The sequence below is a fragment of the Ammospiza caudacuta genome, chromosome 5 (assembly GCF_027887145.1).
Source record: "Ammospiza caudacuta isolate bAmmCau1 chromosome 5, bAmmCau1.pri, whole genome shotgun sequence".
Classification (NCBI taxonomy): domain Eukaryota; kingdom Metazoa; phylum Chordata; class Aves; order Passeriformes; family Passerellidae; genus Ammospiza; species Ammospiza caudacuta.
In genome coordinates this window covers 37,254,840-37,275,712 of record NC_080597.1, presented here as the reverse complement: position 1 = coordinate 37,275,712, position 20,873 = coordinate 37,254,840, and the positions used below count along the sequence as shown (strand labels likewise).

Here is a 20,873-nt window from a genome sequence, read left to right as displayed (position 1 = left end):
CGCCACAAAAACTCCGGTCCCATCCCAAGTCCCCGAGCACCACCGCTGCGCTCTGTCGCGACAGGGCTCCGCGCCCCGCAGCCCCAGCCCGGTGGCGGCGGCAGGTAACGCTGGGAGCTGGGACGGAGGCGTGGGGGTAGCAGCCGGTCCTGACGGATGACAGGGAAGGGCAGATTGTGCGTGTGCCGGATGGTGCCCGCAGCTGCTCGACAGTGGTGGCTGAAAAAAAACATCCCCCTACCCCTTTCTCCGGGAAAATACCAGGTTAGAGACCAGCTGAAGAAGGAGGAGAAGGTGCCTGCCGGGAAATATGCTGGACCCGAATTGGCCTTCCCTTCACCTTTGGCTGGGTTCACAGGAAAGGTCTCTAAGCTGCTCCGCAGCCCCGGCCGGCCAGTGCTGCCCCGGCGCTTCAGCCGCCCATTAAAGCCTCGCTGCTTCTCCCTCCCCGCCCCAGCGGGGGAAGGGCCCGCCGAACTGGGTTCTGAAACAGCCTCCGTAGAAAAGACAAGCGCGGGCCCACGATGCTGAAATCCTCCTCTGGAGTGATTGCAATCTCGGGTTCGCTTTACTTCACAGAATGCTCCTTTCCCGAGGAGGCACGGAAGATCTTTTCCGTAATTCGTGCCTCTTCGAAATAGTCCGCTATCTCTCTCGCCTGTGTTTTAAATCTTATCAATGTGCGAAAAGACCAAGGAATTCAACACTTCAAAGCTCACACATTGGGTGGAAACCACCCGCTTTCCCAATATCCATAGGAATGCATGCATATATGGCTCATTTCGTTTTCTTTTTATTACCTAAGACTTGAATAAATACTTTCATTTAGAAACAGTATTGTTTTTTAATGATAACATTTCAGGAGATTTAAAATAAAGGTCGGTTTTAACCACTTTTCACAGACGCATACACACCTCCAACCCCAAACACACACATAGAGACAGACAGATCTGTTTCATAGCAGACAAATTCTCTTTTAGGCCAGTTTTCTGTTGTGAGAGAGTTCTAGTTTTAAGTTTCGCTAGTTTACATTTCCTCTACACAAACAACTGCCTACAACATTTCTTTCTCTGTTTGACTCTAGGACAAAACTTCTGAGCTGTTTAATAAAGAAGGAACACCGGTTCTTAATTTTACAGCTTCACAGAACAGGACTGCAGCTACCGACGTATCAGTCAAAGCGATTAAAGAAGATCCTTTACTTATGGGTATGTGCCCCTGAAATTACCTCACTCTAAGCCTCTCAGGGAGCTGGGAGGAGAGGGAGGGAGGCGAGGGATTACTCTTTCCAGGATCCCTGGAGAAATGAGAATAGGTTGCAGAGGGGAAATGTCCTTTTTATTTGTCCTCCCTCCCTCCCCTCCCTCCCTCCCTCCCTCCCTCCCTCTCTCCCTCCCTTTCTCCCCTCACCCTCCCCGAATGCTTGTGTGTGTCTGTCTGAAACAGATCTGTCTGTGGAAAATGGGCCTGGAACTCCCTCCTGTGTTGGGATTAGGTCTTCGGGGACCTGGGGTGGAGTTAGACTGCTTGCTTATTTTCATATTCATTAGAAATGGGAGGTTGCACAAGAAGTCCTGCTGAGCTTCAAGATATAAGAGCAACTTCGGGTTCCCCTTTCAAGACAAGACAAATCAAAGGCTCGGAGGCAAAACAGCTCTCTAAGCGCTGAACGCCTCTTCCTCCCTCCCTCCTTCCTTCCCTCCCATCCACTCACTCTCCCTCCCTTGCTCACAGTCCGGCCTCTGTCTAGGGAAGAGGCTCTCAAGCAACCTTAGATGATTATGGATTTTCTGAGCGAGAAGTTTGCCCTGAAGAGCCAGCCGAGCAAGAACAGTGACTTTTATATGGGAGCAGGAGGCAGTTTGGAGCACGTTATGGAAACTTTGGACAATGAGTCCTTTTATAGCAAAACGTCAGGCGGCAAATGCGTACAGGCCTTCAACCCTCTGCAAAGAGCTGAGCATCATGTGAGGTTGGAGAGGACATCGCCCTGCCAGGACACGAACGGTGAGTCGTCATCCCAGGGCTATTCCCCATCCTGCAGATGTACGGGGGAGGGCAGGGATTCTCCCGCCCAGGGAGACCAAAGGCAGCTGCGCAGCCCTCGGATGTGGGCAGGCGGGGGCTGTCAGGTCGTAGTGAAATAACAATAACAGTAACAATGCCTCTGTTATAATAGAACTATCTCTACTTAAAAAAAAAAAAAATAAAAAAAAAAAAAAAAATCGGGGAGAAGGCAAAGGGCTGCTTTGAAGAGCTCTTTTCCTTTCAATGCAGCTTTTCAGCTGCTGCCTTCCCCACCGGCCCCGGCCCGGGTCTCCCGGCTGGCCGAGAGCGGAGCTCCCTCCGGGCTCGCCGGCACAGCCCGCCCGTGGCTGGGGCAGCCGCCCGGGGGCGGACGGGCCGCCGGGTCCCGGTGGGGCTGCAGGACACGGCCGGGTCCCGGCGGGGCTGCAGGACACGGCCGGGTCCCGGCGGGGCTGCAGGACACGGCCGGGTCCCGGAGGGGCTGCAGGACACGGCCGGGTCCCGGAGGGGCTGCAGGACACGGCCGGGTCCCGGCACCCTCCGGCACACCCTGGGCACCCCCTCTGGGCTCCCTCCGGCCCTCCCCCGGCACTCCCGGCCCCGCTGCGAGCCGCGGCGCTTTCCCCCAGCAAAGTCCCGGGAAAAGCATCGCCGGCTCCGGAGGGAGCCCGCGCACGGCCGGCTCTGCGGTGCCGGTCCGGGCAGGGAACGGGAGGCAGCCTGGTCAGCTCTGCTGCCCTCAAATACCGCCCTGCGACGGCAGCGGGGCTCGCTGCAGCGTTTCCAATCGATACGGGACGGTGATTTTCCCGAAAACCCCGTCGGTCCCCGAAAACCCCGAACAATAGTGTTAAACATTTTAACAAGTATTAAAATTTTCTAGCTTATAAGCAAGGAGAATGAGGAATATTTTGTTTTTAAAACATTTAAAATCTTCTTCATTATTTTCTTTATGTTAGAGCGATTTTCATCCACCATGATGAAAATCGCTGTAGAAAAAAATTAAAAACTAATTTCCTAGAAAAATCGGAAAACATGGTTAAAATCAGATGCAATATGATATGCTTTTTGACTTCATATAGTCATTGAAGTATATATATATTTCTTTTTTTTTTTTTGAGAAAGTTCTTTTATTTGTACGGATAAATGGTGAGACATTGATAGATTTCTTCAAGTGTAATTTAAAAAAACAAAAACCGCTAGGAAATTGATTTATACATTGAAGTTTTTCTTAATTAGCTAATTTATTGTGTGCCTCGAGGGCTTTGGGGCATTTCCTACCTATGTATATGTTGATGGTATGTATCTGAAAATTGTGTTTCATTGCAATCAGCTCGAATTGAAAGAAAAGAAATTACTGAGAACGCGAGACAATCTCAAAACAACTTCATTATGTTACATAGCATCGTTGTAAGTTTTAATTTCTACAGAGTTTGAATCTTTTTTTCCACCTTTCTCTTAGATTTTTTTTTTAAATTCTTTAACTTGTCTCATTACTTTTCCAGTGACGTGTGATAAGTAAAAATATTGAAAAGTAGGAAATGTTTTCATTTCTTATTAAGAAGCTACTGTGGAATATTTCTTATCTCTACCACTCAAGTTTTACATAAAGACAAATAGTTCCTGTGATCCTTTTACAAATTATATGAAACTATCTCTTTTAATGAGTTAACATTTTGCAGAAATACCCTGTGTTTTGTAACCGTAACAAGCCTCATTGGAAACAATTCCGCTTCACAAATGCAAAAGAAAGCATATGGAATTTATTGAATTTTAAAAGCGAGTTTAATTTTTGGTTTAATTTGCTTCCTGATTTGTCAGTTTACAACTATTAAGCTTACTTCACCGTTAGTTTGTATTTTCATACAAATAGAGGTTTTTTACATTTGCTTCCAAATTTAAAGGCACATTTGTCAATAGCTTTGTGTCTCTATTATGAAAATCTGTTTTGGGCTAAGATTCCTTATCTGTACAACTCTAGCTGAGGCTGATTTCATGCATTGTTAACTACTTTAGCAGCAGTAGTGGTAGGGTGAAAATATCCAAGTCTCTTGCACAGTCTTCTTACTCTGTAAGTTTCCAGATGATATTTTCAGATATCATTCTCAGTTAAAATTTAACGTGACTTAGCACTTTTATTCTATCTGTAGTTAATATTACAAATTCCTCTTCAATGATGTCATAAAGGAATAACACTGCCGTGGTGGAATCTGGTTCCTTGTGAAACTGTTTTATACGAACTCCTGAATCTAAACACCTCTCCTTCCCCCTTGATCCTTTATTAACCAGCTGTTAACCCCCCTTGCATGCAGTGAGCTACGGGATTACTAAAGTGGAAGGACAGCCTCTTCACACAGAACTGAGCAGGCCCATGGACAATTGCAACAATCTCAGAATGTCTCCAGTGAAAGGGCTGCAGGAGAAGGGGGACCTGGACGAACTTGGTGATAAGTGTGACAGCAATGTCTCCAGCAGTAAGAAGAGGAGACACAGAACAACTTTCACCAGTTTGCAGCTGGAGGAACTGGAGAAAGTATTCCAGAAAACTCACTACCCCGATGTCTATGTGAGAGAACAGCTAGCTCTGAGAACAGAGCTCACTGAGGCCAGAGTCCAGGTAGGACCAGATTTCAGCCTTCCTATGACAAATTGTGCATTGTAGGAATGAGTAAATTACACTCTCGGGGATTGTACAAAACCCCATAAAGCTAAAGTAAACAGCTCGTTTTGCCTCATTTTTTTATGGACATGAGCTCTTAGGCTGTAGTGCTAAAATAACTTGTTATTTTTTTAAATAGCTTGTGTTGCAGTTCTGAACGCTTGTTTAAAGGACGAGAAAACAACATCAATAGTAAAACTGTCTTGATCTCTTGTAGAATTCCAGGCAGTGAAAACATAAGTTGTTATGTGTAAAGATCCCACTAAAGACTTGTTGCATGTAGTTCAGACTGATGACAATGCAGAACTCACAGGATTCTGTGTGTGGCATGAAAATTACAGTCTAAAAAGTAACCAAATTCCTTGTTTCTATCCAAAGACTGTGCAGTGAAACTGTGCATACATAAATGTGTATAAGTATCTATATATCTATATACTTTACATAGATATATGTGTGTGTGTGAGTTTTGCGCCTGTATAAAACAAGGACATAATCAATTCTTCTTTTCTGTATGGAATGATCTTAGAAATCACAAAATTAGGAGGTGCAATTTCTGGTTTTTAAATTTCCATAACTTATTAATAATGCTACTCTGGTTTTTGTAACAAAACATACTGGTGACCACTTAGTACATTATTTGAATATTGTAACTGCATACTAATGTCATTCAGTCAGTATGCGCTCACAGAGCAATCTCAATAATATTTATGACTTTTGATGTGCAATGGTGAGAAAAGATGCTAAATATCTAGGATATACAGCCTTTCCCTTGTTTAGAGGTCTTCTGTTAGAAAAGGGTGTGAGCCACATTTTGCAAGTTTATCTTCATTTTAGATATCTTTTCTGTTCTGGTAATAATCATTATTTCAATTTAGAGAATAACAGTTCTGTTGATTCTTACAGACTGGGATTAATTTTTTTAATTTAGTGACTTGAATATGATAACAACTTCACAACTTGTAATTAAACGCATACTCACACATGTACGTAGAGAAATAGACAGCAGTCCACATGCATACAAAGTGAAATGAAATCAGAAACACTTTCAGAAAAAGTCAGCTAATTAATTTTATAAAGAAGTGTTCTTTTCATGTCTATTCAAGCAGGCATCACATTTGCTGTTGTCATCAGAAAATAGAGTCCAAAACTGTGTGTTCAGTTGCATCGATGTGATATCAGCAATGCCGATGGAATTTGGTTCAGTGGCTTTTAACTCTTTAGGCTCTGCACAATTCCTTTCCTGAATTTGGTACAGCTTTCCAAGTATCACTTTGATTCACTGGGATTTAGTCTTGACTTAAAAAAAAAGAAGGTAGCATAATGTTACAACACCATTCTAACAAGTGTATAATTCTGGAATACAGAGAACTACTTCAAGAACAAATTAATAGCGAGAATAAGGAGGGGAAAATTGAACTAAAGTGTGTAATCTGACTTTTTTATCACATTTTTTTCCTAAGATTTAGAGGCTTCACATGGTAAAAGTATTAAAAAGAAGATAGTAAATGAAAAATGTATGCCTATATCAGACTCTCACAGTGTATTTATTTCTATTTTATTTAAACATGTTCTTACCTTTCTTAAAAGATAACTGATCTTTGCATTCTTATATGGTTAATATGGAAGGACATGTTGATCATTTCTGTCCAGAGTAGCAAGAGTATTCCATCACAAGATTAAGCAATTTGCAAGGCCTTACGTCATTAAAGGCAAGCATCTGGCAATTCAAGGATAACAAGCAGCAGATTTCTACATTGCTTTGTGGAGGCAAATGGTTACTCTATCTCTGCCAAGAGTAAGTTTCTAGTAAAGTGGTGTAAACAGAAACATTTTGGGGGATTGTCAAAGGAAAAAAAAAAGTGCTTTTTCTCATTTACTTCTATGAATTCAAGCAAATTGTTTGATTTAGTGTAGCAGAGTGATCAGCTGGATACCTTACCCACAGTTCCCCTCACCACCATTTCGTCAACATCCAATTTAATATTTGTCCTGCACACATGCAGAGAGAGCCAACCTGAACCTAATTTATCTAAGTTGTTCTCTTTCCTGCTTCATGTCAGTCCAGTAATTGGTACCCATTTTAAGAAGATTGTCAAGGTCTTTATTCAAGGAAAGAACTTCATGACTAAATTTCCTTATCGTGTCCTTGATGCCTCTGTGGAGACAGGAGATTTTTTTTGCCTTCCCTTTTCTTTTTGCTGAACCTCAGGCATCATAAATAAAACATATTTACCATCAAGGCTCCTAAAATATATACTCAGGAGTTATATGCATGAGCTTTGCTTTGATTGCTGAATCTTTTAAAAGATGGCAGATTTGCCACAAGTCCTTGGGAATCAAAATGAGCAAAATTATGCCCTGGGTGCTTAAGAGCAGTATCAAAAGACAGTTGAGTTCTCCAAAGATCAATGCAAGAATGGAATTACAACCAAACAGTGTTATTTTAAATGTCCCACAATATGGAATCAGAAAATGTCCCTCAAAACACAGGAAGTATCTATAAATAAAGCACCATTCATGCATGTATATATCAAAATTAATTAATGGTCGATTTAGCTGGATGACTAACTAATGCCATTGTTGCCTTTAAAATAATAATGATTCAGTTAAAAGTGTGACTTAAAAAAGTCTCAGTGAGCTTGCTTACCCAGAACAACGACTAGTTGGCTATTATTCTTATACAGTGTTACTTTTCTTAGCAATCCCCTTTATTCATCAGGATAGCCTAACCAGTCCAAAATAAACTGTCTGTAAGATAAGAATAAATTATTAAGACTATGGGACAATGACAGTTATCAGTAACAGAAAGAAATTGTCATATAATGGGTTTTTGATATAGACTTGACACTCAAAATATTACAGAACAGGCCAAGGAGTATAAACAAATTTAAGCATAAAATCTAAATTATTCCATAGTTGAAAGTGCAATTCTTTTGTCTTCCATTATAAGAAACAGATATCATCTAACACTAAAGTAAAACAAAATTCACAATAGTTCAAAAACTGTCTGTGACGTGGTGACTTTTTATTATTTTCCTGGCCTTTTAGCCTTCCTTATAGGAACTTTTCCTGCTGTGCAGACTACTGTCCTTGTGCCAATTTTTCCTGCCTTTTTATTACTGCACTTGATAAAGGTCATGGACACCTCTAGGAGGCAGATTACGGATAGTTATAGCAAGTCAGTGGGCATGGGAATTTAAGGGAATGTTTCTTTACTTACTACAGACTGATCTTTCTCAAGTTGTCTTTGTTTTTGTTTGTTTGCTTTGTTTGTTGGTTTGTTTTGAGGAATATAAATGAAACAATATGTATATTTAAAATAGCCAGCCAAAAGTTAAGCAGGTGTGACATTTACAAGACTGAAACAGTGAAAAATTAATTTCCAGGTGGAGAACTTATCTTTTTTAGATAAACAGAAATTTTCAAAGCCGCTGTCCAAAATCTCTTATTTTCCTAAAACCCTTTGCACAGTACATAATTTAGTTTACCCTGATGACTCTTTCCTTGTATACTCTAGGTTTGGTTCCAGAATCGAAGAGCAAAATGGAGAAAAAGAGAACGCTATGGTCAGATCCAGCAAGCCAAGAGCCACTTTGCTGCCACCTATGACATATCTGTTCTTCCAAGGACTGACAGCTACCCTCAGGTACGGTAAAGACCAAGCAGTACTTTGGTTCTACATTTGGCAGCTGTCCTAACAACTCTGGTTTTGTATACTTTGCTAAGGTGAAGTATAAACTACCTGATCTCTAGACAGCTTCCTTTTGATGTGTCAAACATGGACCATGTCCTTATAGAACTCAACAACCCATTAAATAGAACAAGTGTCCTACTAGCATGAAATTGTAATATAGTCCTACAGAATCAGAACTGAATATATATCACTGGGAGAGAGAGGCAGAGGGATAGGACAAATCTCTCATACCATTGGAGTTGGTTGAATTTGGGTTTTTTTTGTCTTTTTCAGTTCCCTGTTAGTAAATAATAAGGTATACTGCATAATGAAGTAATAATCTTCTGTCTCAGTTCTCCACTCCTTTGATTTACTCTTTGCCTCACTCTGCTTTTGTTTGTCTCCTTGCTTGTTTTAGTACATTGAATATCTTTATTTTAGAGCCATTTTTTTCATGTCTCTGGCTACACATTGCTTTTACCACATAATTAATTAAAAAAAAGCACCACGCAAAGCAAAAATCTCTTGCATGGCTCCCTTCCACTACTGGTGTTTTGGTGCTGTTCAGCTTCATTAGGTAGCGGGGTCTCTGCCAACCTTTAAAAAAAAAATATATTCTATGTGAGCTTGCTTTGGTCATGCTCTAAATTGGCTGAATGAGGAGTTCCTCAGGGTTGGGGAAGAGTGGCTGGAAATTGACTCAGCAGAGAAGGGCCTGGGGGTGGTGGTTGTCAGCAGCTGAACATGAGCCAGCTGTGCCCAGGTGGCCGAGAAGGCCAGTGGCATCCTGGCCTGGATCAGCAATAGTGTGGCCAGCAGGAGCAGGGCAGGGATTGTGCCCCTGTACTTGGCACTGGTGAGGTTGCACTTCAAATCCTGTGTCCTGTTCTGGGCTCCTCACTATGAGAATGACATTGAGGGGCGGGAGAATGTTCAAAGAAGAGCAATGGAGCTGGGGAGGGGTCTGGAGCACAAGTCCTATGAGGAGCAGCTGAGGGAGTTGGGCTTTTTTGCCTGGAGGAAAGGAGTTGCAGGGGAGATCTTATCACTCTCTACAACTGCATGAAATGAGATTGCAGCAAGATGGGCCTTGCTCTCTTCTCCCAGAGAGCAAGTGACAGGTTAAGAGGAAATAAGCTGAGCTGGGGGAGGTTCAGGTCAGACATCAGGAAGAATTTTTTCCCTGAAATGGTGGTAAGCACTGGAGTGGTGGAGTCACCATCCCTGGAAGTATTCAACAATTGACTGGAAATGACAATTAGTGCTATGCTTTAGTTGGCATGGCAGTGTTTGCTGAAGTGTTGGACCTGATGATCTTGGAGGTCTTTTCCAACCTTAGTGATTTTATCATTCTATGAATGTGATTAGCTATGAACCAGGGATCTTTGGCTCATGTGCCATCTACTCAGTTTAATGTGCTTTACCTCTGAAGAGGTTACATATTACTAGGCTTGGTGCCTGGGCCAGAGCTGCCCTGTGCTCCAGCAGCTCAGAACATGGACACAACCATTTCAGCTGTTGTGGCACTTGTAAGCCATCTGGTTTTATTTTAACATGTAGCAGGGCAATAACCCAAATTACATTAGCAACCACTGCATGACTCTGTGTTTAGGTAAGTGGACACAATCTTCGGTAGCCCCGGGTAGACTCACAAAGCCGTAGATCTGCATTCACTCACAGATCTCATTTAAGGTGGTCAATTCTCCTTTCAAGGTCTTTCTGACTTACCTATAGCATCACAAGTGATACAATGAACAGTGCTGAAGCTTTGGGATTTCTAGACTAAATTTGTGTCTGCCAGCTTATCTTGTATTTTTAGTAGGATTCCATCTACATCTAAAATGATTGTCCTAAAATTAATGTTTTTCAACAATCCCACATTTTTAAACTATACGATAATATGATCTATAAAATTCTAATCCAATAAAAGATCTATTCTGTACTTTCAGATTGTTAAAAAGATTAATTCTCTGCATTTCTGTTTATATTTTTTGGCAAAAAAATCTTCTAGGCAGATGACACAACTAAGCTTCAGCCTGACAAATATTTCCATTACTAATTAATAAATTCTTAAAAACAGAAGATTGAAATGCAAATGCTTGTTCCATCATCTTAAATCAAGCATCTCTAGTGTGTAGAAATACAAAACGTGAATATACATTCACAAGCACCAATGCCACATGCTCACCTACATGCACAGACTAACAGAGTGCAGGTAAACAGAGAGGCACAAATGTGTAATTTGTCTGGTCACCTGCATGAGAATGCTGCCTGGTGCTGTTCTGCTGTTCTTGCTGTTCAAGAAGAAGGAGCTGAAGGAAGGTGTGAGTGCACTTTGGCTGTTTCAGCTGAAGGCTTGCACGCGTAGCTTGGCTACGTTTTAAAAACAAGGTAGTCGTCTCCTCAGAGAAAAATTTGGCTACTTTTCTGTATATGAGTAGGTATCCAGGCAATTACCACAGAGCATTTAATAAAAATTCGTAGTCTTGCTAACCTCGTGGTAGTTCTTCATAGTTTTCACATTCTGAAATCCTGTTCTTCAGTAAAACCACATCTCTATGATATATATAACATTTCCAGTGAGAGTGACTGAGACAATGAAAATCCGTTTTAAAAACATGACTACTGACATCACTGCATTCAAATCTTTTAACATGACTACTGACATCACTGCATTCAAATCTTTTGAACTAGATGTCCATTATTAAGTGATTCACTTATGGAAAATAAATATACGGCTCCTGACTTGCAATAAATTCATCAATCTATCTTACAACTCAGGCAGCAAAGGTATATAAAATGATTTCATTTTAATGCTATAAATTGGTTTCCCCAAAAAGTCCTTTATTTCATTGTAGTTAATGTAAGAGAAGAAAACAAATATCCTTTTTCCCTTTATTTTGTTCCCATATCACCACCACCACAGGCACTCTTGTGACTATGAAATAAGCAAATATTAGACAAGCTTTGCCATACTTTTAAATAAATAATTTTTAAATGTACTTTTAAATAAGTAATTTTTTTCTTGTGGATTGTGGAACACAGATCACTAGAGTTTATTTAAGAAACAACATGGAGAAAAACAGACTCCCTGTTGCTGGAAGAAAATATAGGTTGAATGTTGAAAAAGGATGAAATCAAGCTGAGAAGTTTACAGCTTTATGGCAGAAAGAGCAGGAACAAATATGAATTTCTGGTGTGCATTATAAGGATTTGCAGCCCGTGGATTTTTCTGGTTTGAGTCCAGCCATGGATATGTTGAGAAAACACATTCCAGCAGAAGCGTCAGTCTCTTGCAGTCGACAGAGGGTGTTGTGGAGACTTCTGCTTAGTCTCTTCACCAATTATCTTCATCAAATGGAAATTAAGAACATCGTGCTGCTACACATTGCGTGACTTCATAAACCTGAAACGTTTCTCTTGTGAGAAAATGAATCTTTCAACTCATTTCAGACAGAAGGTTGGCTCTGAATAAGAAAAGGGTTGAGGTAGGAAGTGACCTCTGAAGGTGATCTGGTCCAACACCTTTGTCTATAATCCAGTCTAATTTTGCTATAAAATCCATGTCTTTATCTTCACAATAATTACAATTTAGATTTTTTTTTTGGTAGATCATAATTCTTTGCTTTGCTCTTTCAGTCTAATTTTAATGACTTTTACAGTATATTGACTTTAGATTTTTTGTTTGGTTGGTTGGTTTTTTAGTTGCTTGTCTGAGAAATTGAATATCTCCTGAATTGAACCTGCCAAGAAATTGAATATCTCCTAAACTGGCCAAATTCTGCATGCATATATCTTTCATTGATTATACTATCAAAACCTGGGTTACAGAGAAGGGCTGTTTGTACAATATTCTAGAAAAATCATCTGTTATTTAGATTTTTTTTCAAAGCTCTAACAACATTATGCCGAAAATCAGATTTTTCTAGGAAAATTGTATGGACAGTGATTTTCTTTAATTTTAGCAAAAGTTTTCTGTTTCCCTACTTTCAGTGTTTGAACTTCAATGTTTTCTTGCAGATACAACACATTGTGTTCTTAGTCATCTTAAGTGCACTCAGGAAAACACATATCCTAGACATTTTTACCTTAACTAGCAATGTCCTATTGCTATGAAAGTGAAGATGGAACATCATAAAAGCAGTGGGGAAATGAATGCAGATTCCCTTCATGGGGAAGTTTACTTCATTTCACAGGAGTGAATGTTAGTAAACAAGCCTTACTTAATTTTGTCCCTTAAATACAGCATAGAGTGTTATTAAATATGTCTCAGGATATCTGAGACACTGTTGAAGTGTTGATGAACAGGATTTAAAAGAAGGATCCGGCCTTCATTTCAGGCAGCCATGGTCAGATAAGTATTAGACATTTGTGTTTAGGAAACTTAACCAAAGGAACTTCTATGCCAGACATGGGTTCTCTTTACAGCTGTCAAAAACTCTGATCAATTAAAATGTTTATTCCTAAAATGTAAGGTGTAAAATAGGTAAGATGATCTGCCAACATTTTTTTTATTTTGATACCTGGTTCAGCTGCAGTCATTTGTAGTTATCTACACAGATGTATAAATATGTTGGAAGAGGAATAATAAAAAAGCCTCTTTAGCTTTGTCCTTCTCTTACCTTATTGGTCTTCATTTGACTCCCTCTGGCACCCTATGTTAGTGGGAAGGCTCCTGTTACAAAGGTATTTGATCTCATCAGATTTGATGATTACCTATGAGAACTAACAAGAAAACCTGAGACAAAATTTCATTTTACCCCTCCTCCTCTATTTACACACACAAGAGCCTATTCTATTATCACAGCTGTCCCTGTGTGAATCAAATTGATAAAGATGTTATCCTTATAAGTGCATCAGTATGTAAATAAACATTAAATTCAGGTATTGAAAGCAGATAAAAAAGGTGAATATTTTCTCCCATCTAGGCTCCTTCCTTTCTTTGCATTTTCCCTCCTTATTTGTTCTTTGAATCATGGTAATTTGTTGTAATTTTTCTTCTAAGTCCCTTTAAAAGGATTAATTTTGTCACACCACTCAACTTTCCCTCTTAATACCACATGTAAAATGTTTGAGTATTTTTTAAATTTTCTTGAAAATGCAGGCAAGACTTGGATAGGATAGAATTTAATTTTTTGTTTCAGTTGAAAATGTCCAATCTATTGCAAGGGGGAATCCTAAGACAACAAAAGCTTTTCAGAAGTATGGGAACAGGAATGATATAGAAGGTCTAAAAAGAAAGGAAACTGCTGAAATCTCATAAATAGAAGGAAGAAGCTGAAATTTGCATTCCATGCACCATAATGATAAATCAAATTAATATGTTGAACAGCATGGCATCACATGATGTGTTGGCAGTCAAAGAGTGTAGAAGCGGTATCAGCATACATGTGTTAAGTACTAAGTCCTTGGATCCTCATTATCGTTTGCTCTAGCCTTGGTACATATGGCTAATCCTCATTAGCAATAATCAAAGTTACATGCTCCAACTAAGTGTTCATATGGAATGTATTAGACGCCACATGTTATATGACTTAAAATTTCTTTTAACTGTAGCAGACACATAAATGACAGTTAATCACAATAGTTCATTAAGGCTATGGGTACACTGATTGAGCACGAGTAGATGTGGCAGACATCTCTGAGCTGGCTTCAAAGAGGTTTTATCACTCACTCATGCTGTCTGGCTGTGGCAGCGTGGGGCTGGGGCTGAGCCACCACCTGCGTGGTGTGTGTCTCCCTGCATGTGTGCTCACTGCTGTGGCTGATCTTCCAACAAGAGGGGAGTGACACTTCCAACTTTTCTGGGTGGTGTCTGTTCCACATGAAGTAGCTTATGCACTGCACTTTTATTTTTTCTGGGTAATAAACCACCACTGTATGTGGTCCTCTTCATAGTCTCGACATTCAGTTTGTTGCTCTGTGGGGGTTTTTTTTTGTGAAACATGTATTTCTTTAAGCGTGAGTGACTTTACTGGGGCTTAATTACTTGGCAAATTCTTCTTTTTTTCCCCTAAGATACACAAAATTTTTAATAGTATTTTTCAAAATGTGAAATATTGTATTTAACTGTATCATAGAGTTGAAATATAATTAATCCATATTATAAGTGGCCTCAAGATTGCAGTAGGGAGAATTTACAGTTTACAAAACATCCCATAAAGGAATGAAAGCTTGATGACTTTTTCAAATCCTACATTATTTTGAAGCTTAGCAAACTTAAGTGTGGAATCTAATGGTCAGAGTTTTATTTTGTTCACCATGTGTAAGCCAAATGTGGACTGAAGGGGTCTATCACATATTTTAAATCTGTATCATTAAGCCTCTCACTACCAAGTGCTAATTAGCATTTTATTTGTATCTGCAAATTGTGTCCTGCATCTCTCTCATACATGAGCCCAATACAGCACAGGTGATCTTCACATGTGCACTTGCCCATCAGCTCCTACAAAACAGTCACAAATTAAACACTGGGAAATGTTCTGTCTAGATAAAAATGTAAAAATACAATGATATAAATGTAAAAATACAATGAATGGTGAAGCATTGGGGCAAATTGCCCATAGAAATTAATGAACCCTTGCAGCTGGAGTGACTCAAAACCTGGCTGGATGGGGTTTGAGTAACCTTATCTAAATTTGAGAGTAGCTGCAAGCAAGGGTTTAGAAATATCCCAGAGGCTCTTTTTCGGTTTGAATGATTCTGAGAATCTACAAATTTAGGAAGTATAGGCAAATTTCTACCTGTATTTTGGATGCTCTAAAGAGGCACCTAGAAAAAAAAGTGGAAATTTACAGACCAAATTAATTGTGGTGATGGACTAGGGATGACAAACAGATACAAGCTGTGAACTAGTAGTTTTGAGTAGTTTAACAGCTATTGCATTTAATCTCCTGAAAGTAGCTTCTTGTGCTAGCAAAGATTTGATATTTTTGGTAGTGCAAGGAGAATAGCGACAAAAATTTAGCAAATCAGTCTGACATTCACATGTTTTCTATAATTACACAAATTCTTAACTCTTCATTTAGTGCAACTCTTCTTTTCCACAGAGGATATGTGTAGTTTCTAATTACTAGAGTAATTATAATAATATTCAGCAAGTATAACATTTATTATGTAATACAATAATAACATCTCTTGATATCTAGAGATCTTAAAAGAAATTAGAATTTTGTTTCCAATGTGAAGCACTAAAAGGTGTGCACTCAAACAGAGATGGTCTCTAGTCTGGATAGGCAGGCAACTGAAATAACACAAGTCAAGAATTTGGTGATGGGAGAACCAAATCTCCCATTTGGTTCTCCCAAAGGCTAGGGCAGTGATAGCAAAACTCCCAGAAAAATTTGATATTTGAGTTTATGTGGTTTCTCCAGGGGCTGCATAAAAAGGCTGAAGCTCAGGGAACTTGAAAGTTTAGCAGAAAAAAAGCAATGACACCAAGCGGGATGACCAATTACCTCAGCTCTTTGTCCTCTGCAGTATCTAACAGAAGGTCATGTGCCTAGGAAATTATATCACAACCATGTTAACAACCATAACTCTGCAGTTATGTTTGTGTCACAGCTATGAAATCCTATTTCTTTTTCGATCAGGAAGGGTGTGTGTGCATGTGTATGTGTGTATAAAACATACAGTAGGTAAATATATTGAAGGGCTCTGGTAATTTCATGGTAACCACAAGAGCAAAGCTCAAGTTGTTTGTGATGTTAACAGAAACCAGAGATGTGCTGTATGTATGGCCTCATTCACAGTCTCTGAATTGCCTTTTATATAGTTCATGGATCACACAAGATTTTAAGAGGAAAAATATTTTCTTTAAATTCATGTACATAATGTTGCTTTTCCTTCTAACATACCAGAAGAAGGTCTGATGATTTTGACTTATTGTGAAACATTACTGTATTTATTTTTAATACAGGAATACCTTCTGTGCCTAAATTTCACTACAAGATATTTATGTTGTAAATCCTTGTAAAGAAATGAACATTTAATACCAAATGTGAAGTCACTCAATCAACTAAAATGAATAGAAAATTGATATAACTGAAAACATTGTTTTGGAAGGCATAACTGCCTCATGAGAGAAGATGTAAAGCTCCCCTAGAATCTTGTGGCATTCCCAAAGTTAAGTTTAATAATTTGAATTCCTTTCTCTAAGGAAGAAATCTAGTGCGCTCCTTTAAAAGTTTTAGAAATTAATAGCTTGTTCATATATTTCTTGAAAAAGACATTGGCACATTTTAGGATTTGCAGCTGAATTTGGTTCTCATTTACACCTGTGCAACCTCACTGAACCTAAATTGAAAGAGATTTGTCTGGAATAAAAATATCAGGGAAATTGGTGGTACTAAACTTAGTTTATATTGGGCACTTTCTAACTGAGCCTCTGAACCTTTTGAAGATTTCCCATCATGATTCTATTAAAGGCAAACTTGTTCATGTTTGTATTTAAACTTTTTTTTAAAATTCCTCCCCTAATTATATCTATGCTGCCTGGGTAGCATTTGGCACGGCATTTCTTAGAAAGAAATTTCAGTAAGTCAGATAAATAAGACTTTGTTGCATGTAAGTTAGCTTTGGAGATTATGAGCTCCTTCAGAAATAAGTCATGTATTAGACACTGCATAGGTTAACTAGTTTCTCCCTGGGGAAATTTGTCTGATTATAAGTCAAAACTGGCTCAGGTAGGTTAATGAAGGAGTAATAAAGCAGCTGGGAATCATGTCAAACTGTAGAGCATCTCCCATGGGCTGACATTTGAGTCTTCTGAAAAGTGATTATGAGAGGTGGTAACTGGAAAGTTCTGAAACTTCTTTTAGATTTCCTCATATAGATGTCAGGAGGCCCACAAGAAGGAAAATTCTTCCATATCCTTCCTCAGTGACCTTACTTCCTCCGTTGCCTCCCAGCAGATCACCTAAAATATGCAGGAGCAGGAGCCTGGTGTGTGCCCAGCTGTGTGGGTGTGTGTGGAAAGGCACATCCATGAGTGTGTGTGGAACTATAACTGCATGCATACACGTCTGTGTAAACAAGCTGAGCAGACCCAGAGTTTGGGGAGATGAGTTGCTGCCATGATTTTTCCCCAGGTTTTCAGAGGAAACCAAAATGGAGCATTTACTGGATTATGTTTTTGCTGCTGGGCTTCCCAAGGAGTCCAGATTAGTTTGTCAGCTCCTGATGACCTTGCTAATATAACTGTTTAAAATAAGACTATTTCGTCCTTCCTATCTGCACTAGATCTCAGCTAGAGGAGTTCAGCGAACCATAATTTATCGCTTTAGCTTGTTGGTGGTTTGGTATGTGCTGTTGCAAAGTGATAGGACAATGGGAGAAAACACAACTCATCAGCCTTAGAAACATGTTTTCATTCTGTGTGTGCATATGTGTGTGTCTGTCATAATTCATTACTTCCTCTGACCTCTACTTTGACAGAAAAAATCACTCAGCTAGAGAGATAACCTTTATATCTTAAAGTCAAAATTCCTTTGTCTGTGGATTTGGAATGTGAATGTAGAATTAAGTTTGAAGTGGGAATTCACTTTTCAGTGCTAACTGAAGAGTAATTGAGTTACTCCAACACATCACAGAGAACAAAGACACGTGGGCTCAATTGCAGTGCATCAGGGCAAGGATACACTGAACAGACAACAGATTTTTAGAGTGAAGACAAATTTAGCAAAGGAAAACAAATAGGAAAGGATATAGTTACTGGCTGACAAGATCTGTATTGTGAATGGGGGCTAAAAATGTCTTACCTGATGTTATTTGTACATTAAAAAAATCAGCATTCAGGAGAGGTATATAGGTAAAAGTGGAGAAGACATACAAAGCTGTAAATTGTATCATGGCATGTGTAAATGAGGAATGACCGAGGAAGATTGAGTATGGCAGAAATTATACCATATGCAAGTAGTACTCCTAGAGAGAGAGTAGAGTTTGGAGAAAAAAAAAAGGGCAGTTGCTGAGTGTGAAGCATGATCAAATCAAAGTGAATAGAGCAGGAATGAAAGACCATGCAGTCTGAGATAACAATAAGAGCTGACTCATGTTAGGTCTTAAAAGTCTTTCTGCCTGTCCATCTAGTAACAAAAAAGTGAAAAATACCTATCCATAAATACCATCTATGCATAGATGGTGGAAGGCCTGAGACTCAGAATGGAGCTTTAAGCAACTGCCAAGTATAGAAAGGATTATACATCAAGGCTTGAATACATAGTTGCTCCAGGCATTGATGGTAACCACAAAGTTTGTGTCCTAGTCTGTCATGCAATGTTTTCCAGGGATGTACAATGCAGCTTCTTAAGGCTGAATGCTGAAACATATATGCCCTTAAAGTATATTTTCACATGAAAAGTCATGAAAAGAAATTTTGTATCAAATCTATCTTTGAAACAAATTTAAGAAAAGATCTTGAATGCATTATCAGTAATTTCTGTGTTTTAGGGTTTCATTTGTTTTAAAGTAATTACGCAAGGCTTCTCATTATTAATTTTTTTGAATACTTGTTGGGCTTTATCTCTTGATAAATCCAAATTGGTTTGTTTTGTTCACCCTTTTCCGACCATTACAATGGGAATTCTAATGAGGAGAAGCATTTATGTTGAAAATATCTATGATCTTGTACACTCTTTTGACACGTTTTTTCTGATATCAGTTGTGTGTTTCCATTAATTTTATTGACTGGCTGGGCTGATGGCATCCTGAGGTTCAACAATTGACATATATATGGAGCCACAGGACAAATGGATGGCAAAGTAAGGAACGTGATTCATCAGCCCTTGCTCTTAAGTGAACGATCTCATATTTTGTCTGATGTGATCTCTTCACACTATTTTCTGACATGATTTCAGAGAACTTGTTAAACAGTTGTTGCATGTTTCAGAGGGGAACTAATTATATGTGAAGTAAAGCAAACCAAGCATTGCAGAAAACAAAAGATGAACTATCTGAGTTTAATTGTGTTCATTTTATATGTTCCAGATTCAGAACAATCTGTGGGCAGGGAATGCGGCCAGCGGTTCTGTGGTTACCTCCTGCATGCTGCCACGAGATACGTCCTCCTGTATGACACCTTACTCCCATTCACCCCGGACAGATTCTGGCTACACAGGCTTTTCAAACCACCAGAATCAATTTAGCCACATGCCCCTCAATAATTTTTTCACTGACTCGTTGCTTTCTGGGGCAACCAATGGACATGCTTTTGAAACCAAGCCAGAGTTTGAAAGGAGGTCCTCCAGTATTGCAGTTCTACGGATGAAAGCCAAAGAGCATGCTGCCAATATTTCTTGGGCCATGTAATATAGCAGTACCCTCTCTCAATTTTTTTTCAAAGCAAACTAAAACCATTTTTATTTCCCATATTTAAAGGGAACAACAATAAGCTGCTGTGTGTGGAATGCTAGAAATCACAATATACACGATGTCTGCTTTAAGAAATGCAATATAATATTTAACAATAAACCAAGAATAAACCAAATAGATTTACCATGCATCAAGCTCAACAAGCCCTCTTTGTTTTGCTTTTCATATATGTTTTGTTGTACCAGTTGATGAAATATGATTATAGAACATGAAAAAAAAAATAAAACTACAAAGCAAATGTGTCTACTCCATGGTTTTTAGCAGTCCTGTATAAAAAATTCATGCTTTACAAATGAATACTTCATAAAGGAACAACTTGGTAAAGGAAAATAAATTTATTATATTGAACCCATGATGTAAATCTCTAAGCACACCATGCAAAGAGGGAAATATATGACCACTCATGTAGTAGGTAGAATTTGTAGACTGAGTTCTCCCAGCGCTGTGCTGCTGCTCTAAGCCAGCTCTGCTGTTTTGCTAAATGCATGTTGAGCTTGTTGAATTTATATCAATGAACAACTAATGTAAAAAGAATATAAGGTACTACTTTATCTTATGGACCTGAGTGTATTTCTATTAAAGATAATGAGAGTTTTTTGGTCACATATAACGCTAAAAGTAGGACCACATTGCTTAATAGAGTTTTAAAAGATGTGCACAGATTATATGTCAACTAGTAAATTTAAATTAAATCTTAAAGGTTATAGATAGGGTGTCATGAAGCTTGGGTGACTAATAGACAGCATGGAATAGTACTCCTACACTTTTAACAGAATTCAGATTAGGGAAAAACAACAAACAACACAACACTGGGGTCTTCCAGTACAGTCCATTTTACTGGGTTTTGCTACTCTATGGTCAAATTGAAACCAAAAATTCCAACAAGGCTCGTCAGTTTCAGTTTGTATCTAATCCTAAAATGATGTTAGAGTAATGTAATTTTAGTTTTAATTACATTTTGTTTAAGCTTTGCACATATGCTTTCCAGAGTATAAGACTAATTTGCTACTCTTAAAGTATATGAGAAAAATCTTTTTGACTGCAATGGCAGCAGGACTTGGCTCTCAGCTCTTAGCCTATCACAAAGGAATTAAAATGTCAGCAGACTTTCTGACATTTCTGGTGGAAAAAAAATAGAGGAGAAGA

General features: G+C 39.0%; 1 protein-coding gene across 1 annotated transcript; it reads left to right on the top strand.

The window, feature by feature from the left end:
- The first annotated feature begins 1,741 nt into the window (after positions 1 to 1,741).
- Positions 1,742 to 19,907, top strand: ALX1 (ALX homeobox 1). Its single transcript, XM_058805819.1, has 4 exons — positions 1,742 to 2,007; positions 4,341 to 4,645; positions 8,205 to 8,333; positions 19,344 to 19,907. Exons 1-4 carry the CDS (start codon positions 1,776 to 1,778, stop codon positions 19,662 to 19,664), a joined length of 987 nt encoding a protein of 328 aa, XP_058661802.1. The 5' UTR covers positions 1,742 to 1,775; the 3' UTR covers positions 19,665 to 19,907.
- Positions 19,908 to 20,873: the final 966 nt, after the last annotated feature.